The sequence below is a fragment of the Zootoca vivipara genome, chromosome 2 (assembly GCF_965207765.1).
Source record: "Zootoca vivipara chromosome 2, rZooViv2.hap1.1, whole genome shotgun sequence".
Lineage (NCBI taxonomy): Eukaryota > Metazoa > Chordata > Lepidosauria > Squamata > Lacertidae > Zootoca > Zootoca vivipara.
In genome coordinates this window covers 33435726-33448636 of record NC_142584.1, presented here as the reverse complement: position 1 = coordinate 33448636, position 12911 = coordinate 33435726, and the positions used below count along the sequence as shown (strand labels likewise).

Here is a 12911-nt window from a genome sequence, read left to right as displayed (position 1 = left end):
TAAACCATAGTTAACATAAGCTATGATTTAACATGCATGAGCACGTTGCTCATTACCTGCTCCCGACTGCTCAAAAGCCCAGGTTTGCACATCACACAACAAGCCAGACTTGGGCTTTTTTTCAGTCCCCCCCCCCCCGTCAGAAGTGGAGGAGGAGCAGAGAACTTATGAGTTTTAAGCCTCAGTTTATTTTAAACTAGGGCTTAACACTGTGCGCAAATCAGACCATAGTGCTTCTTCTAAGGCAGTTTCCCATTCCAAGCACAGAGCTGCTTAACTTCAGCAAGGTTGTTGCCATCATGGAGTTTCAGGCTCAGAAGACACCCTGTGATACGGAAGATATACAGGTTTTGGTCAGGAAGTCCTTTAACTTCTGTGGCCTGGAAACCAGATGCAAATTTGACAAAATAAGAGAAGGGCTCAATAGCATTGCTTACTCTTCTTTACCTTCTGATACCCAATACTGTTGGAGACACAGTTCATTTCTTTTTCTTCTTTGGTTAACCTAACCCAAATCTCTGCTATGCTCACTTTTCCTTTCTTGTCTCAACCATTAACATCCAAAACCAGTTAAGCTAATATGCTAATTCTCAATATCACTTCATTTCAAAATACCAGGGCCATGCAGATTTAGGAGCCGATATACTTTAAGTTTTTTGTAGACTGCATATAGCAGGAGATGAATGACTTTGCAAATCTGCCACTGACTTTGCATGCTGAATGTTAGAAACCAAAGCTTCATGTTTCACATCTTTGTATCCATTTGGGTGTAGCCAGAAATGAAGCTTTCAACAAGCTGAGACTGCCCCCCACCCCAAGCATCCCTCTTCATCCTCCTTAAAGGTGTGACATTGCCACACAAGAATCTCCAGTAGGCTATAGGATTCACAGGTTAAAAACTTGGAAATAAGTCCTATCAAACTAATTGGGCTGACTTTCTGAGAAAATGACTTGCATAGGATCAGATTGCGAGGAGCATAGGATGGAAAAGCATTTAAAGTTCTCTATTTTAAAAAAATAATTTAAAAATGACTTCATGGAAGAATATGACCTTTTGAGGCAGAGTCCCATGGCATCTGGCAGGCTCATGATGGGGTGGGTGAGGGCAAAGGAGTGAGTTTAGCTAAATGCCTTTTAAAATTGTATTTCCAGCTGCTTTGTTTAAAGTAGGCCATTCCACTCCCCTCACATATTTTGCAACAAGTCTCATGCCCAGAACTTGAAAAGTGTTTCCTGTAGTTTGCTGGAGGCAGGGAAGATATAAATATCAGTAGGCCTTTTCATTTCAGCCCAATTCCTATGAACACTTGGAAAGCTTGCTTTGCCATATTTAGAATTCTTGACAGCATCTATGGATAAATTAAACTTAGGTTATGTAGAGGTTGGGGGTGCTTCCAGACTGTTGTTATTTTTGAGGGAGACCCAACCACAAATTCAGGTTGCTCAATTGTATTTGATTGGGAGGTCTCTTGCAACAAACCCGCTTCCCTAAAAGTTTGGCCTTTTTGCAATAAGGAAAGTGAGGGATAACACATGCTTCGAGGCAACGTCATCTAACCTCCCTGCAGACAAATCAGAATGAATGCACATTAAATAGTGAATATTGTCTAATGAGAATAAATGCTCAATAAATCAGGATGAACGCTCAATAAACAGGTCATGTGGAAGGCTCTCCAGCGATTGTGTGTTGATCTTTAAACGAAGAAGCAAAAACTAGAGAAATAAGAGTTAAGTTGCAAGCTTGGATAGATGACCCACGACTTTGTTCAGTAAACTTTCATTTGTGCTTGAAGGAACAGCAGCAGCTTTAGTGCAGCTTGATCACTCTGAAAGTGTTTTATTTTAAATTTTTGTTTTGAAAAATGGCATGGTATGTTGATGGTCACTCATCATCAGGGCCGGCTCTAGGGGAAGGCTGGGTGGCGCGGGGCGCCAGGGCGCTGGGCTGCCAGGGGGGTGCCGTGCGGCGTGTGGAGCCCGCCCACCAGCCGTGGCAAGAAACGGGGGGGCAGGGGCGCCAGAGTGATCTCCGTACCACGCCGCCAGGGCGCCCGACATTCTTAAGACGGCCCTGCTCATCATCTACCATCTGAATGCCAGAGCATCAGGACTTGGCCCCCCCACAGCCCTATCCTCTTCCACTTGTGTCTGGGCAGCTAGGTCTAGCTGCATCCTACCCAGCTTCATCCTATCCTCCCAACAGCATTAGAGCAGGGGTGGAGGAATCTGCGGCTGCAGCTGGCGGAAGTCCAACGTCATCGGGAGAAGCGCAAGTTCCCCATCCCTGCACTACAGACAGGGGCCTTCCACGCATGCGGTTGAGGGGAAGCCATTTGCCTCGGGTGACAGATCCCTCCCCCTCTCTGCCCCCGCACCTGCCATTGTGCCACTGTCAGTCCCACTAGGGCTTCAGCTATGCCACCAACCCAACGCCGTTGCCTGTGCCGCTGCGCCCACTGCCCCTGTATTGCAGTGGCGGCACAAGCGCAGCTGCAGATGAGGGTACAGTTGCAGTAATGCAGTTGGCATCAGCATGGGGGCCATGGCAGAGGCAGGTAGGGGACAAGGATCTGGGGGGGGGCGCGCCATGGTGCAGGTGGGGACAGCGTTGGGGTGTTTTGCCTGCAGCTGCAACATGTCTCGGGCCGGCCCTGACTATGGAAAGAAGTGGAAGAAAGCAGTCCTTGGTAGATTCATCAACTATTATAGCGTGCCTGTTCCCTTTTTTATTCAGTCCCGTTCTCCCAAATCCAGTTTTATATTGTTGCTGTTTTGTCCCTCCATCCCCAACAGATTGTCAGCATTTTGTGGTTAATGAGCACACATGGTGCTATTTCTTTTTTAAAAAAATTGGCCTGTATCCTGTGCACTTTTCCACTGCTGGTTTGTGGATATGTGTACACACAACAACATCGGCCTCAATCAACAGCTCTCCTGTGGTTTCTTGAGAAATACTAAGTTTTGATGCTTTTCCTCTCAAACCAGCTTTGATCCTATTTGAAAACATAACCGTATGAACACATCCACACACGCTCTCTGTCCACTGTTGTGAACTCAAACGGTGGGCAACTTGGAAACACACACACACAAACACCAATATGGATGTATGCAGTGACATGCAAATATGATTTGAAATGCAACGAGGTGGGGACGACCTGGCTGCTTTTAAAGCTGACCCTTTTGTATTTCTTGCAATCCTTCCTCCGAACATATACTCTCTCTTGTCCAAGCACATTCTAATTCATATGTCAAATGATTACATAAGCACTGGCCCTCTCACCTGAACATCGGCAACAGAGGGAATGATTGCAAAGCGACCTCCGGTTTCTGTTACTCCTTCCACAAGAGGCAACTGAAAATATCATGGCCTCCCTGGACATTCCACTGGGAACGAAAACAAACAAAACTCTGTACTTCAGAGCTTTCTGAATATGCCAGTGGCCAGGCTAACGCTAAGTACAGAAACAACAAATCCTTTCTCCGTTCCTTATTCAGTTCCTTTCATAAATCGTGGCGTTACTGCTGATTTCTCTCAATGGATGGTCTCGGTAGCGTTGATCCAGGAACTTCAAGATCAGTGACCCATTAAAGTGCCTTTTCAAGCTCTCTGGTAGTGTGTGATAATTAAATGAGCTGATGTTCTGCACACTTCCAGTCGATCAGACTTGTGTGCCTGCCATTGTCAGGGGACACTGTTGGTTTTTCCATGAGGGGAAATGAGATTTCATGAAACTTCATATTCCTCGAGGCTGCTGAGCCAAGGCTTTGCCGTTCAGGGTGGTTGCTGTTGCTGAAAGTGTGTGGCATGTGGGAAGGGAGTGAATTTGCATAGTGCTACTTTCCAGTAGTTTTACTCCAATGCTGCAAGCAAATTTCATAGTTTACCTTTTGTGGACTGCTCTTTCTTCTCAGTCCCAGAAAATATAAAAGATGTGCTATGGAGCTGGTTGGCAGTTTTCCCTCCTTGTGTCCCAGTATATACTTTTTAGTTCAGGCACAGGCAAACTCGGCCCTCCAGATGTTTTTGAGACTACAATTCCCATCAACCCTGACCACTGGTCCTGTTAGCTAGGAATGATGGGAGTTGTAGTCCCAAAACATCTGGGGGGCCGAGTTTGCTAATGCCTGCTTTACCTATCCACAGATTGCTCCAGAAACTATAGTTTCTGAGGATGACTGATCCAAAATAGAGGAGGGAGACAAAAGCATGGGTATGATAGAAGGGTCCAGCAATTTTTACTTCTGCATATATAGGTTTGGCAGATGGATTCCCCCCTACCTTGAGGTAAGTAGTTTTCTCAGGTGGTTTGAACTGGGAGATAGAGCAATATGGAGGGTATTAAATATAGGGGTTGAATCAGCAGCGTAACTAGCCGCCTGGCTGCCCAGGGCGGCAAACCCAAAGGCACCCCGGAAGGCAGTCTTGGTTGCATCGGGGCTTCTCCTCCATGGAGGAGGCCATCAGAGGTGGCCAGCCCCGTCCAGCCTGCTGTCCCCCGCCCAGCCTGCTGCCCGGGGTGGCGCCCCCCTGCCCCCTATTACAACGACACTGGGTTGAGTCAGAGAAGTGGTAGCTAAAGGGATGCCCTTGATATGTTGGACTCCAGCTTCCATCAGCCCCAACCAACATGCCCAATGGCCAGGGATGATGGAAGCTGCGATCCAGCAACATCTGGAGGGCGCCTTGCATTGGCTATATCTAAAGGCAGAGCTTTGAGCACTACCACTTTTGGGAGGCGGGGTGAGCAACCACCTCTATGGCTCTTAACCGGTGCCGCAATTGGCTAATGAATTGATTAACTGGTTGAAGCAGAAATTTAATTCCTGCCCTTTTACCCGACACCATCAGAATTCCATATGGTTGGCTCAGCACGGGGCCTTTCCCTTTGGCAGTTGGGCTCACCTGAAGCCATTGGGGGTGGGGTGGGGGGTGCAAGGCAGCCTAGGTGGCTCTGAGGGAAACCCTGGAGCGCTTCCTTCCCATCTGTTTCCGACCCCTCGCTAAAGACAAGCACCGCTCGGAGCAGTAATACAAACAGCGTGACAATTCCTCGTGAAGATGTATTGCTGGAGATGTGCAATGCGCTGTTTGGCTCTTTCCAAATGAGATGCAAATTGCCGACAGCATGTCATTATGCTGATGGCGTGACATTAGCATATACAAATGAAGCTGCGGCCCTTCAGCTCCTGATGAGTTGCCTCTCGCAATGGCGAGAAAGTCTGCTTTACAACAATACCCTCCTCCCTGCAGTTAGAAATAAAGCTCTAAGAATAGACGGTGTCCCACTGCTCCCCGCACACGGAGTACAACCTGTGCCCCACTGGAGAGTCCAGCGATGAGACAGCATTGCTCCATCGTCCGCCTGGTGCAGAGTTTATTTAAATGCAACCTTTTATGTATGCACGCTTAAAAGAAGAGAAGCTGACAGGCACAGGTGCCTCCCCCTTGCCTTGGGGCCTTTAATTGTCTTCCAGGCCTATCATTTACTGGGGCTCTTGTAGGAAGATAACCCAGAACTGCGGTTTAAAACATAAACAAAGAGCTCTAGCAAAAACCTGCTTTGAATAGATAAACCCCGGGTCTTTGCCTACTAGTTAGAGCTTTAATTATGTCTACAGGATTCCAGAGAAATAAAGCATCATTCAATGCTGTAAAGAAAGGCAGCAAACCCAATTTACAACTTAGGAATCCTCTTGTGTTTTTAAGATTTTGTTGGGAGGTGCCCAGAATGGCTGGGGCAACCCAGTCAGATGGGTGGTTGGTAAATTAAATTAAAATAAAATATTTTTTTATACCCCGCCCATCTGGGTATACCCCGCCCTCTGGGCGGCTTATAACAGAATACAGTGGTACCTCTACCTACGAATAACTCTACTTACGAATGTTTCTACTTACGAACGGAGCTCCGCCTGCCATCTTGGATGCGGTTTAGATGCGGGATTTTTTCTACTTACGAATTTTTAGATAGGGTTGCTTCGACTTACGATTTTTTTCTCCCAATGCATTCCTATGGGATTTGACTTACAATTTTTTTTGACTTACAAATGTGCGTTCGGAACGCATTAAATTCGTAAGTAGAGGTACCACTGTATTAAAATACAATCATCTATCATCCTCACCATCACATGGTAACAAAGAAAACTGCTGCCCCATAAAATATTGGACTGTGCACACACGTTTGAGTCATATATGTAACATGCTTAATGGGTACACAATTCAACACAGAATTCGACATGCTAGAGCCTATTGTGTGAGGAGAGGTTAGGGAATGGTGATAAAAGTGAGAATAAAGTGATTGCCTCAGGACAATTTATCTGCCATTCTCTGAACTATGCATAGGAAACATGTCTTGCACCTACAGTATAAGAGATGGCCAAATATGACCAGCTCACACCTTTAATATATATATTTTTTAAAAAATGTTTCTTCTGATTTTGAAATTTCAGAATTGAAAAATCTGGAGTGGAATTCAAGATGCAACTAGATTTCTATGTGATGAGCATTTTTGGCCCAGCTCATTTTTCTTTCTGTGTGATTATAGATTGCATGCAAAACTAAAGCATTAAACAGCTCACAAGGGAAACTGATAAATCTCTGTCTGGAAGGAAGGCAGAATCAGAATAACGTAGGGTAATCAAAATAGCATTTGCTTCTTCCTAATATGGAAGCGAACCCTTAATTCAAGGAGAAAGGAATATTCTTCAGAGAACAATAGCCTGATCTTTTGCATTTTGCTTGGACATAAGCCTCACTGTTATGTAGTCTTTCCTCCTATGACAACATAAAATTGTGGACCGAGCTCTTTCTCTGTTCTGACTTTCTCTCTCTCTTTCTTCTGTAGCAGATGAACAGTTCTCCTTTAAATACAGTCCTGGAAAACTGAGAGGAAACCAGTATAAAACCATGATGACCAAAGAAGAATTTGAAGAGGAACAAAGGTAAGCTGAGCACCCTTTTAAATTAAGCAGATCAGGCGGGGATTGTAACCCATCTTCTTCTGGTTACAAGTTGTAACTCAGAATTATATGGCTGCTGCATTTTATCCATTCTCAAAAGACTAAGACAGGGGATTAAAGACTGGCTAACGGCTATGTGGTATTCCCATTCTGAGATACGCTGTCCACTTCCTTGGAAACAGCTCTGCTGGCAAGGAATGGCTCTAGCCTCCTATTTCAAGGCGGGATCTCGAAGTTATCCAAGCAATGACTAGCCAGCATTTCTCAGAGGAACAAGATATACTGTGGGCATCCTGTTGTGGTTGCCCTCAGGCTCAGACAACAAGTTCAGTTTAAATCACTTTCCAAACAGGTTTTCTTTTCTTTTTAGTTCTTTTAGTTTAGCCACCCAGTACGGTAGGGATCATGTAAAATTTATAGACGCCATTTCTGCCCTTCCATTCCTTACACATGCTGTGGACTTCTGCGTAGTAAGACCTCTTGTCCACCAGGGAGCAGATGGCCAGTGGGATTGGCTATACATATTTCCACTAATGCCCCTGGGAATGGTGCTTCACCAGCCTTCCACAACCTGGTGCCCTCCAGATGTTGGGACAACTCCCACTAGCAGCTGCATCAGTGGGGGGTTGATAGAAGTTGTAGCCCAAAGCAGCTGGAGGGCACCAAGGCTGTACTTCATCAAAATATAGCATCGTTCCCATTCAGGAAGGCGGAGCTGCCGCTGCTCATTACAGGTCCACCACCACTTGATACAGTACCTTCTGCCATCTCATATCTACCATGGCAAGTTACCACCACCCCCACAAAAAATGCAAGTTCCCCCCAGCACTGAAGATCATAAAATCAAGTGCTGAAGATGGTCTTGGCTGAATACTAGCACTGGAAGATGTCCAGCATGAGCCTAAGCAGGTTTACTCAGAAGTATGCTCCACTGACTATAGTGGCGCTTACTCTCTTGTACAGTATGTGCATTTAGGATTGCAGCTATACAGGAACAGTTGCCTACATCAAGTTGGGAGATGGCATCACCAGCATCGTTATTATGTTTTACATGCCAAAGCAGGTGTTGGAGAAGAACCATTGGCCCTCCAAATGCTACTGAACTACATCTCCCATCATCCTTGGCCGTTGGCCATGCTTGGTGGGGCTGATGGGAGTTGTGGTTCAACAACATTGGGGGTGGAGGGGGGGCAAGGGTTCCCCACACCTGTGCCAAAGAGTTCTTGTGACACTGCCTTTCTTGTTAAAGTAAAAATAAAAAGGCAGTTTTAACCTAAATAAAATAAGTAAGAAAATAATGGAATACAGTAGTACCTCGGGTTACGAACCGCGATCCGTTCCGGACCGCGGTTCGTAACCCGAAAAGGTCGCAAACCGAGCACCGTTTCTGCGCATGTGCAAAGCGCGATTTTCCCGCATGCGCAGGACGCGTGTGCTGCTTCTGCGCATGTGTGGGACGTGCGTGCGCCGAAAACACTTCCGGGTTTACGGAGTTCGTAACCCAAAGTGTTCGCAACCCGAGCTGGTCATAAACTGAGGTACGACTGTATAGCAAAAAAAGAAAGAAAGAAAAGCTTTCCTTGTGCCAATGGCTTAGCGATTCCCTCTCATGTTGTTGCTTTATGACGTGGTCAGCAAAGTTTGCTTTGCTTTTTCCTCCCTTTTTGTGTCTGTTTGGTCAGAGCTGTGTAAAAACAAGCTTACTAATGGACACCTGAAGTCTGATTAGGAATGGGTCACATGCTCGCAAGCCTAAATATTTAATTGGCAATTCCGTAAATCCTGGACCTGTCTTTATATACATACTCAAATACATATACAGTACAGATAATAATTCTAGTTACAGGTATGTAGCCGTGTTGGTCTACTGTAGTCGAAACAAAATAAAAAAAATTCCTTCCAGTAGCACCTTAGAGACCAACTAAGTTTGTTATTGGTATGAGCGTAAGGTGCTACTGGGAGATAAATTCATTATTTCTGAGCGCTTACTTTGCTCTGCAGTCACACTTAGTTCCAATAAAAACAGGGACTATAGACTGCTATTATTTAAAATAGCAGAAGGACGCCCTGCTTCTTCAGTTGGAGCTCAGTTCACAGTTCTCTTATGGTTTCACAAGGGGTCCGCAAGTAACATTGTGATGGAGAAAGGAAGCCAGTTCTGGAACTGAAATTTATGTTTGTAAAGATGTTAACCTGCAATCCTAGACATGTTTACTCAGAAGCAGATCTCATTGTTTTCAGTTGAGGTTACTCCTGGATAAGTTTGGCACCCCCAAACTTCGGCCCTCCAGATGTTTTGGACTACAGTTCCCATCTTCCCCGACCACTGGTCCTGTTAGCAAGGGATCATGGGAGTTGTAGGCCAAAATATATGGAGGGCCGCAGTTTGGGGGTGCCTGGTGTATAAGATTGCAGCTTAAACAGTCTGGATCTGCTTTCTCCAGTAGACCAACTGGAAATCCACTTGTGAGAAAATCACTGCATATAGGCTCATTGGAGCTGCTGATTCCAGCTTGAAAGCAAGTGACTCCCAGTAGAAGTGCTTCGGCTTGCTTCAGTTGTAGATTGCAACCACCACATAGGGTGACCAAATGCAACAGGACAGGGCTCCTTTATGTAGAATAGCTGTGTAGCTGAAGGAATTTCAGCATGCACAGCTTTTCATGCCCATGTTAGTTAGCACAGCAAGGTGCCTATATTTGGCCTTCGTATCAATTAATAACAGACGAGAGGGAGCTTTATCGTCCAGTTCATGCACCTATCCTGTCCCCAAAAGCTGACCCGAGTGGTGTAAGTGAGCAAGCAGAATAAATGAATTACCAGGCTAATACACAGATGTGAATTGTTGGGGGGGGGGGTGTCATAGGATGCCTTGTGGCATTGTTTGCCAGGTGAGTAACCGGGTCAGGAAGCCAAATGCTCAAGGGAACTGAATATGAATTTGTAGATTAATTTAAAGCTTTTAAAATGTGTGCAACAGGCACAAATATATAGCTCCTTTTGGTAAGAGATGGAGTTCACCTAACAGGAACATTTCGTGCTCATTAGGCATACCGCTGGAAGAAGACAATTCTTTACAGCCCTCAGTGAAGTAGCAATTTGAATGTACCCATTAGCTGGGTAGGGTGCTATAGGAGTGCTATAGGAGTGCTAGCTGTTACGTTCATACATACTACTGTGGGTACAGAAAGGCCCTGGAGTTGTCCTACTCTTACAAATGGCCTCCTACATCAAATGTCCTTCAGAAAAGCCTCTATTCATTGGTGCGCTTTGATGCTTTTAACTGCATGTAGTTAGAAATGAGTTTCTTTGGAAAGAAGATCTTTATGTAATCTGGGCAGTTAAGTTAAAATCAAGCCACAAAGGAATCAAACTTGTGGTCTCCAATAGCTGCGATCCATCCTTGAGAAGTCCCAACTCATTTTGATGCAAGCTTCGCTGTAAGGTTAACTTCTGCCTCAGTCCTAAACATATATATTTTTGGAAGAAGTTATTTAAGCCGTTTTTGGAGCAGTCTTTCATTTATTTATTCATTAGAACTATTTATATCCTGCCCTTCCACTGTAAGTCTCAGCGCTCAGAGCAGCTTGCCTTTTTGTATTCATGACATGCAGAAATACAGAAAGTTCAAGTCGGAGGCACCTCTGTCCTCATGCATATCTTTAACACACAAAATGTAAACTTGCACATTTCCAGGGAATCAAAGTTGCTGTGCTTACATGTAGGAACATAATGTCCTTTCCTTCCTCTGTTGGTAATAATTCAAGTACCTGTTAGGCTCTCATTCATACCAGGTTTTCTCTACCTCTTCCATTAATACCAAAATGAAAGATCCAACTGTTTAACTAGCTTTTCAGGGATGCATCAGCAGGTAAAAGAGGCTCCAGGTGGCTAATGTGTTGCTCTACTGACTTTGGAATCCCATTGCTCTATTGACCTTGCATTGCTGACTAAAATTTTGCTGGGGAGAGATAGAAATAATTTAAATAGAAATACAATACTTCTCACCATAGTCTGGGATGGCCCTTGATGGGCAACTTCAAAGTAACTGCACTCTCTTGTTTTGGTTCCTTACCTTTAAACCAGATTTGGACCAGAAAACTCTCAATTAGAGGACACCTTCAAACAGAGGACCATCCTCTGTGAAGTAGGACACATGGCCACCCCATATACCACATATGATATCCTGTATGATGTGCAGGTCTGCTCTATAGACCACAATCATTCATTGGGTAGATCAATGACCCTTCCAGTCCTGTTGGATTCCCAACCCCAGTCATCCCTGGTCCTGCTGTCTGAGGCTGGTGGGTCCGACAATCTCTGGAGGGCCATCATGTTCCCATCCCTGCAGGTGCTAATTTAACCAAAAACGCAAGAGGACTGATGTAAGAACAACCAGGTGAGATTCTCTTGCCTCCATCATGGAGGTGGTTCAGTGACTGTTCCTCTGACCTTCCATTTAACAGGAAGGCAAGCAGTTCTACGGGACAACTTTTTCCTAAGGGCTGAGCATGTAGCCTGCCACCTCTCCCTGTCCTGGGTTGCAATGTCAGTGTTACAAAGGGTGGTTTGCTTCCTGGTTGACAGCATTTTCTCCTGTGCCACGCTTTTCCGTTCTAGAATTCACCTGGGCTGGGATCCTTGATGCTTGCTGCCTCCGTGCAGAGCCCTTTGCAAACCCCTCTCCAGCCTCCTGCACTAATTGGCATTGGCAGATTGTCGCATTTCTTCTAACGGATTCTCTGTTTCTTGTCAATGTGCCATATTTTGTGTGTCTGTGTTTTTTTTTGTTTTTCCCAAGCTCTTGGTTTTGTTTCTTTTCTTCTTCCCCCGTCCTTGCCCCACCTCTGAGTGCTGGCTGTGGCATCAGCAATTTCTCATTTCAGGCTTCTTCAAACAATCCTTCTTTCTAGCTGGTTTGTTGGGGCAGGGCTGCCCTCAGGTAAGGAGATGCACTGAATCAGATGAGGGAAGCCATGAAAACCCAGTCCTGTCCTCCCCCCCAATCCCTTGCGTGCAAACACAACAGCCTTACCCCTCAGCCCCACCCCAGTCAAGGACTGCCTGACAGTACTGCCATGTTGATGTGACCCAGGTTTGCTGCGTTTATATTACAGGATTGAGCTGACCTCTGACCTCACATCCCTGTAGCAAGTACCTTAGGTCCTCGGCCACAAACATTCTTACAAATCTTTTTGGTAAGGAGACGATGCTTCTTAGAATTAGTGGTACCACCTATAACCTCTGCTAATGTGATCTGAAACTAAAGTTGACCATGTTCCTCCCCCCCCCCCGGTCCCCGCACCTCCCACTTCCCCCCTCCCTCCTCATAACTAATGAATTAGTCTCCTTCCCCTCTGTGCCCCATTTCATTTACCATGAGCACCACAAATCAATGTGATGGAACAGGATACACCGGCCTTCCCTAGTGGGACATTCACTGGCCTTTATTTTCCATTCTGCGGCTTACTCCTCCTAGGCAGCAGCCAGAATTAAAAATAACAATCAGATCTCTGAATCCACATTCTGACTTCATTTGAGTACAGCAAACTTGCCTCCCAAATTTGAAAATGAACATTTACATCAAATTGCTATGAGCTGGGCAGAACTTCCTTCCATTCAGGATTAGGTAGAGTTTCTGATTGTAGTAATATGGCCGTCTTTTCTGCCTGAAGGAACTGTCCACCCAAAATGAAAGACATGCAGCAGGATGATATTACAGTCGTACCTCGGAAGTCAAACGCCTTGCAAGTCAAACGTTTTGGCTTCCGAACACCGCAAACCTGGAAGTCAGTGTTCCGGTTTGCGAACTTCCTTTGGAACCCGAACATCCGATGCGGTTTCTGCGGCTTCCGATTGGCTGCAGGAGCTGCGCCTTGGTTTACGAACATTTTGGAAGTCAAACAGACTTCCCGAATGGATTCCGTTTGACTTCTGAGGTACGACTGTATCAG

The 12911-nt window shown here is 45.5% G+C and overlaps 1 protein-coding gene across 3 annotated transcripts in view; it reads left to right on the top strand.

The window, feature by feature from the left end:
* MXRA7 (matrix remodeling associated 7) overlaps positions 1–12911 on the top strand; it is a 61502-nt gene that overhangs the window by 32259 nt on the left and 16332 nt on the right. For 2 of the 3 annotated variants that reach the window (XM_035104560.3, XM_035104561.3), the window contains exon 3: positions 6843–6939. In XM_035104560.3, the coding sequence (XP_034960451.2) occupies positions 6843–6939 (97 nt within the window). Of the gene's footprint in view, positions 1–6842; positions 6940–12074; positions 12156–12911 lie in introns of all 3 variants that reach the window. The other variant, XM_088661598.1, reaches the window with a different exon arrangement.